At 45.6% G+C, this 14,867-nt stretch overlaps 1 protein-coding gene across 7 annotated transcripts in view; it reads left to right on the top strand.

Annotated features, from left to right (window-relative positions):
• Window positions 1-14,867, top strand: part of ARHGAP33 (Rho GTPase activating protein 33) — a 174,897-nt gene that overhangs the window by 138,226 nt on the left and 21,804 nt on the right. For all 7 annotated transcript variants that reach the window (XM_068241858.1, XM_068241852.1, XM_068241857.1 and 4 more), the window contains 4 exons: window positions 2,133-2,277; window positions 6,740-6,822; window positions 6,908-7,015; window positions 7,262-7,392. In XM_068241858.1, coding sequence (XP_068097959.1) covers window positions 2,133-2,277; window positions 6,740-6,822; window positions 6,908-7,015; window positions 7,262-7,392 — 467 coding nt within the window. The remainder of the gene's footprint in view (window positions 1-2,132; window positions 2,278-6,739; window positions 6,823-6,907; window positions 7,016-7,261; window positions 7,393-14,867) is intronic.

Genomic DNA, 14,867 nt, shown 5'->3' with positions numbered 1-14,867 from the left:
AGTGGCCAGCTTAACCTATTTTGGTTCCTGGACGTAGAAACTATGTCCAGGAACCATGCGTGCTCCCGCGGCCGATCGCGCGTGTGCACGCGAGCTCCCGGCCCGCGGTTCGTTAGCCAGGCAATCAGTGAATGGGGCTATGGTGCCTGATCACAGATTCCTCTCCCCCGCTGAAAAAGTGACAGCTTCTCTCGGAAGCTGCGCCTTTTCTGGCTGTTACCTCCCCCATGCGTCGCTCTAAGCGTATGTTACGCTTAGAGTGACGTCATGTAAACAAACTCATGGCCGCCATCTTGTGGCCAAAAAGTAAAACTACAACTAAAAGTAAAAAAAATATGTAAGACTTGCATCGGGGCCCACAGTTCCTTAGCTACGCCACTGCTGACTGCACAGAATTTTGAACTTCTCATGTATAGATGTTCCCCAATATTTGTTGTGTACTAATAATAATGATAGTGCACATCTATGCTGCTGGAAATAGGACCAATCAGCTGCTGTCTGGGATGGGTCTATTTTCAATTTGCATAACATTTGTGTAAAGTCTGCATCAGCTCAGAATTTATAGCATGTCGTTAAGATCCCTTATTCGTGTTTGAGTGGAGGTAACATTTGAATCATGGTTGCAGGATACCCCCCCCCCCCCCCCTCCCTCTACAGCCTCTGAATGGCTTTTTCATTGGCTGTGGATATCTTGCAGTGAAACCAGATGTTCGCCTGCAAAGACTTCTGGATTATGGAGGATAAAGGGGATTACTCTGCCGTTTTTCTGTACGAGGGGATACATAGGGCCCTGAGGAAGAGAAGCTTTGGCCTCGTTTACTGTGACCCCTCCATAGGCTGGCATTGTATACTGTGTGGAGGCTTGCCACTCCTGAAAAGTCCCCATCCTCTACCCATTTCTGATTGGCCAATTTTAAAACCTTCCTGTAGTAGGAGGGTCAACACATTTTGAAGACTATTTGCAGATTGGGTAGGTAAACTCTCATATTACATCAATTGGTCAGTGATTGGCCAATTATAATTGATTGTGGGTACATGAACACTAGAGGGGGACAAACAGCAAGCCAAATGTGAGCTCTCTATATTTTTGTAATATATATATATATATATTGGATGTGTGTATGTACCGCCATCATTCGAAAACGGCTTGACCAGTTTCAACAACACTTGGTATACAGATCCCTTACTGCCTGGGATGATATGTTCTGGGGGTCTCGCGGCCCCCCTGCACACGCGGGCGGAGCTACAAACAGCAAATCAGATTCACCCATTCACATGGGAAAATTTAAAAGGCTGCCATTCTCACAGTAATAAAGCCAGTTTTACGACCGGTTTACCTACACAATCTGCTCTTAGGATTCAATATCTGTTGGCCCTGATACTACATGGATGTCATGTGGTATCATTAGTCAGTGATTGTCCAATCAAAAGGTGTGTACATTGCAGTGCTTTTTCTGACCACTAGAGGGGGACAATCAGCAAGCCAAATGTGAGCACTCTAGTTTGTTATTACGAAAATATATAGTTTAGTTGTTGCTTCTATTTACCTTTTTAAAAGTTATTCGCATTACTTTTTGATGACTTGCATTTAAAGGATAACTGAAGTGAGATATGGAGGCTGCCATATTTATTTCCTTTTAAGCAATACCAGTTGCCTGGAAAAAGTCAGGATGCATGACTAAATGTATTAGAGGCAGAGGATCAGCAGGATAGCCAGGCAACATGTATTTCATAAAAGGAAATAAATATGGCAGCCTCCATATCCCTCTCACTTCAGTTGTGTGTAGGAAGCTCAAAGGAGATCAGATCTTTTGGTACTATCTCTCCTGCATTGGACATCCATCATGGATTTATTAGTGTGTACTCCTTGGATTGGCTGGTAATGATCATGTGATAATGACTAGCTTTGGCTTTGTTTTCAGACGGATTTTGACCAACCAATTAGAGAAGTGCAAATAGATCACGTGATAAGTCAGTAACATGCTCCTTCAAGGATAAACTGTGATCTCTACTGGTGGACAGAGATGGCCAAGTAGTAGCTCATTATTTTAGCTTGCATCCATATGTTAATGCTTGAAACTGGCGGGAAGCACATGTGATATGGATTGTTCCTTCTTTTTGTATTCTTGCAGACATGAGTTTGACAGCGAGCGGATCCCCGATCTCTCCAGGGACACCTACCTGCAGGACGTGCACTGTGTCAGCTCCCTCTGCAAGCTCTACTTCCGAGAGCTGCCCAACCCCCTCCTGACCTACCGTCTCTATCACCCCTTTACTGTAAGTACACTGGTAGCCCAGCTAAAAGAGTGTTCATCCCAAAAGCCATCACAATCTGCTGCACCTACTGGGCCTCCACATTAGCTTTTACATAGGCTCTGCACTTAAACTGCCTGCTTCTGTGCTGCTCTTTGTCTCTGGCAACACCTGTGGCTGCACTACATTGCTGAGGGGAAGTGGTAACTGAGATGGTCTGAAAATGATCAGCCCAGGTCTGCAAACAGAAAATCAGGAATTATGGTGCCACTGTGGATGTAAATACGCCCTTCTCCATAGACATTTGCACTTACATAGAGCAGGGGAGGGGTTGTTTGATGTTACATAGGGCAGGGAAGCTCATGGGAGGGGTTGCTGGATGTTACATAGAGCAGGGGAGCTCTTGCTGGCTGTAACATACAGAAATAGAGATCAGGGGTGGGGTTGCTGGATGTTACATAGAGCAGGGGAACTCTTGCTGGCTGTAACATACATGTTAGCTCATGGGAGGGGTTGCTGGATGTTACATAGAGCAGTGGAGCTCAGGCGTGGGGTTGCTGGATGTTACATGGTGCAGTGGAGATCAGGGGTGGGGTCGCTGGATGTTACATAGAGCAGTAGAGCTCAGGGGTGGAGTTGCTGGCTGTTACATAGAGCAGTGGAGCTCATAGGCGGGGTTGCTGGATGTTACATAGAGCAGTGGCGTTCAGGGATGTGGTTGCTGGATGTTACATAGAGCAGTGGAGATCAGGGGTGCGGTTGCTGGATGTTACATAGAGCCGTAGAGCTCAAGTGTGGGGTTGCTGGATGTTACATAGAGCAGTAGAGCTCAGGGGCGGAGTTGATGGATGTTACATAGAGCAGTGGTGCTCAGGGGTGGGGTTGCTGAATGTTACATAGAGCAGTGGCGCTCATAGGCGGGGTTGCTGGATGTTACATAGAGCAGTGGCATTTAGGGATGTGGTTGCTGGATGTTACATAGAGCCATGGAGCTCAGGGCCAGGGTTGCTGGATGCTACATAGAGCAGTGGAGATCAGGGGCGGGGTTGCTGGATGCTACATAGAGCAGTAGAGCTCAGGGGTGGAGTTGCTGGATGTTACATAGAGCAGTGGAGCTCAGAGGTGGGGTTGCTGGATGTTACACAGAGCAGTGGAGATCAGGGGTGGGGTTTCTGGATGTTACATAGAGCAGTAGAGCTCAGGGGCGGAGTTGCTGGATGTTACATATAGCAGTGGTGCTCAGAGGTGGGGTTGCTGAATGTTACCTAGCGCAGTGGAGCTCAGGGGTGGGGTTGCTGGATGTTACATAGAGCCGTGGAGCTCAAGGGTGGGGTTGCTGGATGTTACATAGAGCAGTAGAGCTCAGGGGCGGAGTTACTGGATGTTACATAGAGCAGTGGTGCTCAGGGGTGGGGTTGCTGAATGTTACATAGCGCAGTGGCGCTCAGGGATGTGGTTGCTGGATGTTACATAGAGCCGTGGAGCTCAGGGGTGGGGTTGCTGGATGTTACATAGAGCAGTGGCGCTCAGGGATGTGGTTGCTGGATGTTACATAGAGCCGTGGAGCTCAGGGGTGGGGTTGCTGGATGCTACATAGAACAGTAGAGTTCAGGGGCAGAGTTGCTGGATGTTACATAGAGCAGTGGAGCTCAGAGGTGGGGTTGCTGGATGTTACATAGAGCAGTGGAGATTAGGGGTGGGGTTGCTGGATGCTACATAGAACAGTAGAGTTCAGGGGCGGAGTTGCTGGATGTTACATATAGCAGTGGTGCTCAGAGGTGGGGTTGCTGAATGTTAGCGCAGTGGAGCTCAGGTGTGGGGTTGCTGGATGTTACATAGGGCAGTGGAGCTCAGGGGTGGGGTTGCTGGATGTTACATAGAGCAGTAGAGCTCAGGGGCGGAGTTGCTGGATGTTACATAGAGCAGTGGCGCTCAGGGATGTGGTTGCTGGATGTTACATAGAGCCGTGGAGCTCAGGGGTGGGGTTGCTGGATGTTACATAGAGCAGTAGAGCTCAGGGGCGGAGTTGCTGGATGTTACATAGAGCAGTGGTGCTCAGGGGTGGGGTTGCTGAATGTTACATAGCGCAGTGGCGCTCAGGGATGTGGTTGCTGGATGTTACATAGAGCCGTGGAGCTCAGGGGTGGGGTTGCTGGATGTTACATAGAGCAGTGGCGCTCAGGGATGTGGTTGCTGGATGTTACATAGAGCCGTGGAGCTCAGGGGTGGGGTTGCTGGATGTTACATAGAGCAGTAGCGCTCAGGGATGTGGTTGCTGGATGTTACATAGAGCCGTGGAGCTCAGGGGTGGGGTTGCTGGATGTTACATAAGAGCAGTGGAGATCAGGGGCGGGGTTGCTGGATGCTACATAGAGCAGTAGAGTTCAGGGGCGGAGTTGCTGGATGTTACATAGAGCAGTGGTGCTCAGAGGTGGGGTTGCTGGATGTTACATAGAGCAGTGGAGATCAGGGGCGGGGTTGCTGGATGCTACATAGAGCAGTAGAGCTCAGGGGCGGAGTTGCCACATGTTACATAGAGCAGTGGTGCTCATGGGCGGGGTTGCTGGATGTTGTCGTATGAGGACAGGAGAAATTAACAGGAACACACAGGTTCTGAGCCTGAAGGGAAGCTGTGAATACTTCACCATCTCCCCTGGACATTCCGATGAAATAGTATGGAGTTACTTCCCTGCAGGAAGTGACATCACTGACATCTAGCCCCTGCAGGAAGTATGGTGGTATTTCCAGCACAGTGTTCCGTAGATGTACTGTCCAGCATATCTTCTCTGCAGGTTCTGCTTATTTATACCTGTGGGGAAAGAAGGTAACTGTACACCTCTGTCCATCCACAGAATGTCATGTGTTACATGCTGCCTTCCCACCCTCATCCATGCAGGGTTAGAGGGTTGGGAGAAGGCACCGCTAATCAGTTGTACCCAAAGGCACCAGGACTTGTGCTTTCCACTGGGGATATTAAAAGTTTCTCGTGTGTGCAAATCGGTGAAAGAAATGGGCCTTTTTAATCCACCTAATAGTGGGCTGTTGCCACAGTTTCAAGGAAGCATAACCTGAGTAATTTTGTCACAAGTGGCCCTAGACTAAAATTGAAAGGCTTTTTTTAATGATATTAAACTATAAATTATGAAGCACTGATTTATATTTAAAGAGGAACTTAAGCGAAAAGGGGGAAAAAAATAAATCAATACATTGCAAAGTAAAAAGTAAAAAAATAGAATAGAGATAAAGAAATGATTGATATTCGCCGTGTAATTTGTTCATATTGTTTGATCCACAATGAGTAGCAATGTCAGCACCAACTGCTATTATTTATAAACACACCTCCGAACGATGCGATAGGCTAAAAGGTTGTATTTTCTTATAGATATACATATGCACAGAGGGAAATACTGGTTGCTAGGCAGTTGGAAAGAGCCGCTTTTTCCCACAATGCAACAAATCTCCCACGTTGTGATGTCAGGTCCATGGTCATGACATCACACTGTGGGAGGGGTTTCACCACAATATCAGTCCTACAGACCCCCCTGATGATCTATTAGAGAAAAGGTAAAGATTTCTCATGGGAAAGGGGGTATCAGCTACTGATTGGAATGATGTTCAACTCTTGGTTACAGTTCCTCTTTAAATAAAATAGGAGTTGGTTCAGTAGGTTCACATCAACCCAAAATTGAACAAGGCAAAGTTTAATAGCAGTCAGGAGGATACATGAATATAATCGGTGTAGAGAAGTAAAGTAATGAACACAATACTAGTTTAATTGGTAAAATGTGTGTGCCTATGCAGGGCCGGGCCGAGGCATAGGCTGGAGAGGCTGTCATTCCTAATTGTGTTTGAAGCAGAAAGAAATAAGAAAAGGGGATACATAGCAGTGACTGCAAGCCAGATAAGTAGATATTAAGGTGTTGGGGAGGTTGTGGGCCCTGCGGCGCCTCTTAGTCTAATAGCAATCAGTGTGTGACAGCTGGGGTGGGAGGGATGGAGGGGGCACTTTGGTGTCTCAGCCTTGGGTGCTGGAGGACCTTGTCCCAGCTCTGTGCCTATGCAATACAGCCTGCTTCTGCTCCTCGCTGGTTTCAGCTGGTAGGCGGATCAATCATGTGGGAGAGCCAAAGTAGGAAGGATCGAAGGCAGGATATATTTCCCAGGATCCCTTCATTATGGTAAAAAAAAGAAAATCTCGTGTCTACATGAAGAGGCAGGGACCCACAGGAAGTAAGAGGTGAACAACTGTAAGACCTCAACACTGCTATGTGGAAACTGGGTGGAGAAGTGTTAAGCCTGTATGGTTAGGTGCACAGCTCCCGGCATGCAGCCTCACAATGGATTTTTGAACTTTGTATATTACTAATCAACACAACAGCTCTTAGAAATGCTTCTTTTTATTATTTGGGGTTTATTTAGGATTTAACCTGGCACTTTTTTAAAATTTTGACAAGATCTTATTGATATCTCTCAATCTCCTTGATAGGAAGCCATGTCAGCGAATGGCGAGGAAGAGAAGCTGATTCGGGTTCACGATTTAATCCAGCAGCTCCCGCCCCCGCATTACAGGTAAGCAGGGGAGGTACTCACAGGGGGAATGGCCAATGAGCGGGACCCAATCATAGATCAGCTCCTACCATTTATCCCATTCTAGAACCCTGGAGTACCTGATGAGGCACCTGTTCCGACTCAGCATGCACAGTGACCGCACCGGAATGCACGCCCGGAACCTCGCTATTATCTGGGCACCGAACCTCTTGCGGTGGGTACACAATTACATTATGTCTAATCATCATGTTATGGGTGTGCCTGACTTTGGAAAGGTGAAAGGGGGCTGCAGCAAGAGATTGCTGGGACACCGGAGGATGGGGGAAGCCTCCATAGTTGCCTCCATATCACGCTGGGCTCGGGTCCCCTTTAAGCAAAACCTCTTCCGCTCCAGTTACATTAGAACTACAACTGAGTCTGCCTGGAAACCACAAGGGTAACCTGTTCATTGTCCTCTCAGGTCCCGGGACATGGAGACGGTGGGCACGCCTGGAGCAGACGCGTTTCGTGAGGTCCGTGTTCAGTCCGTTCTGGTGGAGTTCCTCCTGTTAAATGTGGAGACCCTCTTCAGTGACACCTTCACATCAATAGGTAAGAAATGTTCCTCGCTGCAAAGTATGTCCTCCGCTGCCGCATGTGTATCTTCCAGCATCCCCCGTTGTCTCGTTGCCGATGCTTGCCGTTTGGCTGTCCAATTTCCTTTGAACTTTCTTGAAGCTCCGTTCCAGACAAACTCTTTTTTACGTGGATGTAGCAGGAAGAGATTAATGCTTTAGGCAGGGTGTTTCTGCCAGCTTAGTGTCTTCTGGGTGGATGTCCTACACTTCTTCTGCCTGTGACCTCTCGGACCTCAGCGTGAAACTTGGAGATCTTGGAAACAGGAAATGAGAGACGAAAACTTGTCAGAGGTTCTAAAAAGAAAAACCAAAACATTGTATTGCTGACTCTGTTGGAGAAATATGCCCACCCTTTGATGGTGCAGAGTGGTCTGTACACACCGATAAGCACCCAGTATAACAAGTTAGAACTCTTTACTGAAGAAAAACATGCGGAGACAAATCATACATCACCATCAGGATATGCAGCTTACTAGTGTTGTCCGGATCATGAACGATTCGGATCTTTGATCCGAATCTATTTTGTGAGTCGAATCATCCGAATCATCAAAATGAGTGATTCGGATCGCAAAAGTGGCGGGGCCAGGAGCGACACGCCCCCCCTCTCAGCGGGCAGCGGGGTCCTGGAAGCAGAGCAGAGATGGATCGCTCTGTTGGAGGGGAGCCAGCCTTGCAGGGAGACAGGTAGATGAGAGAGAGGGGACATGGGTGCCACTGCCAGATATGTGTAGAGCACACATACTGGCTACAATGTGCTGCTTATTTTATGCTGTCTGTTCCGTAGTTGTGCACAGTGAACACATTGGAAGCTTTTGGCTCAGCTCAGCATAGCTCAGTAACTTTGCAGGCACTGTGATTGCAGGGCAATATGATCCTCCTGCACTGCTCTAAACAGCTGCACTTCACTTCTGGGAATGCTTTGGGGATTTCTTTCTTTCACTGTGAGACGTTTGCATTCAAAGTATACAGATGAGCATATAGGTGAAATATATGTAAAGCATATGATTGCAGCATGTGGGTATTGTGTGCAAACAAACATTTCTGCTCTCTGCTCGTCCCTCCTCCCTTCTTTGTCCACTCCCTGCCCATCTCTATCCACCATGAGAAATCTCATCTTACTAAACATCAGAGAAGTCACACAGGAGAGTCTTATTTATGTCCAGAGTGTGGGAAATGTTTCAGTCGTAAAGCTCAACTTCATAGATTTTTGTCCACCCCCCTCCCCTTCTCCTGTCCTGCTATTCATTTCACCCCCGAATGCTTCGGTAGTAAAATGATCCGAGATTCGGATCAAAGATCCGGATCTTTTCAATGATCCGATTCGAATCATCCGGATCATTGAAAAGATCCGAACTTCCCATCTCTACAGCTTACTAACATAGAGGAACATACCTTAGGAAATCACAATACCATAGAGATCTTCACATCATTCTACGACAGTGACATCTTGTGGTTGCTTTACTATACTGCAGTTTAAGGTAATTCCATTGATACTGCCAACACTCTTGTTGGAGAAATATACACACTCTTGTCAGGGTAAAAAGCATGGAAAAGTCTCCAAAGTGGAAACAAACAGCAATTTAAAAAAAACCCAGAGGTCTTAACACCTTTTCACACGATACTAAACAGCGATGAGCTAAGAATTTTCCAGATGTGGAGATTCCTATTCCATTGGAGCTGGAAATTTGCATGTGCTAATCAACCTGGCAACTGATTAACTAGTTGCTGGTTAAATGATCAATAGCTGCTAAACCTGGTTAGCCCCTTTCACATTCCTGATTCAGCCACTGGAAATTCTGGTTCCTGTTGAACCGGAATCCACATATTCAACTCATTTCAGCACATCCCTGTGCAAAACTGTTGAAAAACTTTAACTTTATCAGCCAGCTAATCAGTACTCGCATTAGCTAACATTTCAAAATAGTATTAGATTTGACAACTTAAAGGAGAACTGTAGTGAGAGTTATATGGAGGCTGCCATATTGATTTCCTTTTAAGCAATACCAGTTGCCTGGCAGCCCTGCTGAGCTATTTGGCTGCAGTAGTGGCTGAATCACACCAGAAACAAGCATGCAGCTAATCTTGTCAGATCTGACAAATATGTCAGAAACACCTGATCTGCTGCATGCTTGTTCAGGGTCTAGGGCTAAAAATATTAGAGGCAGAGGATCAGCAGGATAGCCAGGCAACTGGTATTGCTTAAAAGGAAATAAATATGGCAGCCTCCATATTCCTCTCACTACAGTTCTCCTCTAAAGCACACCTGAAGTGAGAGGCAAATGGAGACTGACATGTATTACCTTTTAATGAATGCACAGTGCATGACTGTCCTGCTGATCCTCTGCCTCTATTACTTTTAGCAATAGACCCTGAACAAGCATGCAGCAGATCTGATGTTTCTGACTAAATTCTGCCTGAATTAGCTGCATGCTTGATTCAGGTGCGCTGTTCAGACACTACTGCAGCCAAAAAGATTAGCAGGACAGCCAGGCATCTGGTATTGTTTAAAAGGAAATCAATATGGCCTCCTCAATATCCCTTTCTGGACAGTTGTCCTTTGAAAAGCAGACAAATAATACTTTTTAAAGGACTCCTGAAGTGAAAAGAATATGGTGGCTGACATATTTTTTTATTTTCAAACAATACCAGTTGTATGGCATCCTGCTTATCTTTCTGTCATCAGTAGTGTCTGAATCACACACCTGAAACAAGCATACAGCAAATACAGACTTCAGTCTCCGTACACCTGATCTGCATCTTGTTCAGGGTCTGGCTAAACGTATTAGAGTATTGTAGGCTTTCACCTTTCCTTACCCTCTTGCATTGTTCATTAAAATTTGGGAACTGCAACGGGCACTACATCAACCCCCGATTACCCCAAATGAATTGCTATCGTCTGTAGTGAGGCAGAAATTTCTTTGCTGTTTTTTTTTTTTTTTTGGTTTTGTTTTTTCAAACCTAGTTCTGCTTCCACATCCAATGGATGGCGCTTGCTTATCAAACTTTTGGCTTTCCACTATGGATGAAATAACGCACCTATTTGTAACGCGTCAGTTTCGCTGTCTTGCATTTTGCATCCACCCCTGAAAGTTGGCTTTAGCTGAAATCCCACCGTGGCTTCTCTCTTCTTGCTCGAACTTACGCCTCGCCATCCTTTAATCCTCAGAGCTTGATGATGACCAAAAAGTGTTGTTGTTTTTTTTGTTACCCCCCCCCCCCCTCTACTAGCAAAAGGAAGTGGCCTACGCAGAGGGTCCTGTGTGTCCTTGAGACTTCGTCTACTATCCTTGCCCGAAGCGTTGTACCAAGTGAAGAAAAGAAACTGTGCCCCCAAAATTCCAGCTGAAGAAAATGTCTGTTGGCCGGAGACAGAACTGAAAACTGACAGTTAGAGAGGCAGTTGCCTATTCTTTGTATGCTACCCACGGCTGAAAACGTTGGCCACTCCATACTGTAGTTTGAACTTTTCTCCCGTGAATGTGACAGCTTAAATTTTCACGTCATGGCAGCGAATTAATCCAAAATGTAACGAAAAGCTTTCAGCTTGCTTAATGTCCAGATTTTCTGCATGTGTGAAGTCATGTTTTTGAAGGAATTAAACACACAAGGTCCTTTCTCTTTGTGAAGTTGGTAGGACTGTGCAATGCCAACCTTTCCATGGGACGCAGCTCCCTGAAGCACCTTTATAATCGGATAAGTTTGGCAACTCAGCAGTACAATTAAGCATTAAATATATAAGTGCTGTCAAAGGATGTCATTACAAGTAGTTTGGAAATATCGATCGGAGCTTCTTTCGACACCGATAATCATAGCTTCTCTCTATCAGTTGGAAGTTCTCACAGATGTTCAGCAGATACGCAGGACTTCAGACGCTTGGGGCATTTTAAGAGTTTTATTTGCATCAATCAGTGATATAAGGTGTTTATTCAGAAGTCATCTTGGTTACAGGAAGTAGGAATATAATAGCATATCAGGAAAGCAGCAAGCAAAGTGAAAGAAGCTAGCGTAATAAGTGGTAACCCTCTATAGGATTAGGGATACATCTTATACAAAATAAAACTCTCCAGCTCAACAAGTGTTAATTTGTCACATCCCACCATAGGTGGGCTGTGGGTGGATTACAGGTATCAACTACATTATGAGGTTTGCATTGTCTTCTACGATTGACAAACCATCCACGGAGCATGCCCTTCATCCCAAGACTATGTTTTGGGTTTCTGTAACATGTACCCTGATATTTCATGGAAAATGTTCTCTTCAGACTGGGAAGCTCCCGTAATGCGTTCTAGTGTCTCCTGTACTGAACAAACGTAGCTGAGAGCTGACCTTACTTCAAACAAGCAAGATGTTTCATTAGAATTAGTTTATCTATGTCTTAAAGGGACTCCGAGCAGTGAATAAAATCAAAATCTGAACTTACCTGGGGCTTTGACCAGCCCACCGTAGGTCGGGAGGTCCCTCGGCGTCCTTCTGGCTCTTCTCCAAGGCACTGCTCCGAAATGGCTCCCGGCGACACCCGGCCCGAGTGTCGGGCTCCTTCTTCCGGGAAGATCATGTCAGTCGTCATCACGGCGGCCAGCCTGACAGCACTGTGCATGCGCGGTTGGTGGGAGGTGGCCGGCGTGGTGACGACTGACGTCAACTTTCAGGAAGAAGTAGCCCGACACTCAGGCCCAGTGTCGCCAGGAGCCGCCGGGGAGCCATTTCTGACCAGGGCTTGGGAGAAGAGCCAGAAGGAGGCTGAGGGATCTCCTGACCTACGGTGGGCTGGAGAAAGCCCTAGGTAAGTTCAGATTTTGATTTTATTTACTTGTCAGAGTCCCTTTAAAGAGACTCCGTAACAAAAATTGCATCCTGTTTTTTATTATCCTACAAGTTCCAAAATGTATTCTAATGTGTTCTGGCTTACTGCAGCACTTTGTACTATCACAGTCTCTGTAATAAATCAATGTATCTTTCCCCTGTCAGACTTGTCGGCCTGTGTCTGGAAGGCTGCCAAGTTCTTCAGTGTTGTGGTTCTGCTATGAACTCCCCCTTCCAGGCCCCTCTATGCACACTGCCTGTGTGTTATTTAGATTAGAGCAGCTTCTCTCTTTTCTCTTATATTTTACAAGCTGGATAAATCGTCCTCTGAGCTGGCTGGGCTTTCACATACTGAAGAATTACAGACAAGGGCAAAGCTGTTTGCAGGAAGAAAAGAGCAGCCTGAAACTTCAGTTTGATGCAGGGGGAAAGAAACACACAAATGATCTCTTGAGATTCAAAAGGAATGCTGTATACAGCCTGCTTGTGTATGGATGTATTTTCTATGTGTGGACATACTGTACATCAACCTACTTCCTGTTTTGGTGGCCATTTTGTTTGTTTATAAACAAACTTTTTAAAACTGTTTTTAACCACTTTTAATGCGGCGTGGAGCGGCGAAATTGTGACAGAGGGTAATCGGAGATGTCCCCTAACGCACTGGTATGTTTACTTTTGTGCGATTTTAACAATACAGATTCTCTTTAAGGGAGAACTCTGCATATAGTCTTCTGCTGAAACATTGGTTCTAAATGAATGAGGATTTTACATTGCAAGAACCTCACAGATTCGTATATAGTTTTAGACTAGCAGACCTAATAACAAAACCAAAACCCTGAATAAAAATTAAATAGGTCATATGTTATTTAACCACTTTACCCCCCAGTGCTAAATTTCTCCGTCCCGCTGCGCACTGCTTCACCCCCAGGGACGGAGAAAGGCGCACTTATTTGTTTACTGGCTGGGAGTGGGCGGGGACCTCGCGCGCACACTCCAGCCAGCCAGCACAGCAGGTGACTAATTGGATGTTAGGAACAAGCGTTCCTAAATCTAATTAGACGCGCCGATTGCGGACACAATGGAGGCTGCTTCAAACAGAAGCAGTCTCCATTGATAACAAATGAATGTAAACAAACGTGTAGCGCGCGACCCGCGCGCGCGCGCACACACACACACACACCCCCGCTCTGCAGTGCAATGATTGGTTATGGGGACCCCAGTCCCCAATAACCAATCATATCACAGTAAAAAATGAATGGAAGCAGCGCTGCAATGTACAAATTGCGCTGGTGCTTCAGGGGTAAAACCCCTCCGTTGTGAAGTGGTTAAATAGTTTCTTCAATTGTCTAAACATTCAGAATAATGGATTACATACGGTTTAGGACTTGCATATCAAGATATTGCAGCAAAACTGACCCAAGTAGCTTTATAAACAATAGACTACTATGCAGGGCTGTGGAGTCGGTAAGAAAATCTTCCAATCAGTTTATGAAACCACGACTCCAACTCAAACTCAAACTCCGAGTACCCAAAATGGCCCGACTCCGACTCCTTAGTCTAATACCTAACAGGGCTGTGGATTTTGTACAAAAACCATCCGACTGACTCCTCAGTTTATGAAATCAACGACTCCGACTCCACAGCTCTGCTACTATGGACACATGACTATGGTAGGGATTAGATTAGATTGTGAACCCATCGAGAATAATAAGGAAGAGTGCTGCATACAGTATTTCCCATGTCAAAATACAAGTTTTGCAGTGTCCTAAAAACTCCCCCCCAAAAAATGGATTATGCCGTGATTGTGCCCCCAAGCAAGGTACAAACGTAGGCTACCTGTGCTTGCTATCTAATGACAAAATGGGCTGGGGGGGGGGGGGGGGGAGAATGACTGTCAGTGGAGGAGGCAACCAGGCCCCTGGAAAACTACCTGGCCCTAGACATCTGCTTATGTTGCCTCATGGATGATCCGGCTGTGTTGTGATACATTCCTGCAGTTCTCATTTACCATACTCATATGTTTTTTTTACTGTTTCTACCACAAAGCCCAATTATACTTCATAGACCTAGCAAAGAGTAAACATTGCACTAGCACTTGATTTATCATGACCTCTTCTCTGGTAGAGCCCATGTTTTAGTACTAGTTGTGAATAATTCCAAATTGATGCAGGATTATGCAAATTTAGTTTGCAAATTTTTGCATCTTGAAAATTGACCTATCAAAACTTACCTCAGCAGGATCTGATTGGTTCATTTTCAAGATGCATAAATTGGCATCCAAAGTTTACTTAATCCTACATCAACTCTGAATTTCTTTTTGCATCTCATTGACTATCCCTCGTTATGATGACGCCATTGTTTTATTAATATAATTGTTTTACATAGTTGTTTTCACATTGGCTACAGTTTGTCTATTTATTTTGATCTTGTATTCCATAACCAATTGAGTCCTTTACGTGTATAACCTGAATGGCGTTTGTTAGGGATGTTTTAATGAGATGGTGATATTTCTGAGTTGATGCAAATTTTATGATAGTAGCATGTACATTTATGCACCTTGGAAACAAACTATTCAAATGCAGCTGCTGCCAAAATCCGCTCCAAATAATTGCCATCTCATCCACTATCCCTAATCTTTAGGTCTGG

The sequence above is a fragment of the Hyperolius riggenbachi genome, chromosome 6 (assembly GCF_040937935.1).
Source record: "Hyperolius riggenbachi isolate aHypRig1 chromosome 6, aHypRig1.pri, whole genome shotgun sequence".
NCBI lineage: Eukaryota > Metazoa > Chordata > Amphibia > Anura > Hyperoliidae > Hyperolius > Hyperolius riggenbachi.
Note: the sequence above shows the minus strand (reverse complement) of the source record. Positions and strands in the feature narration are given on the sequence as shown.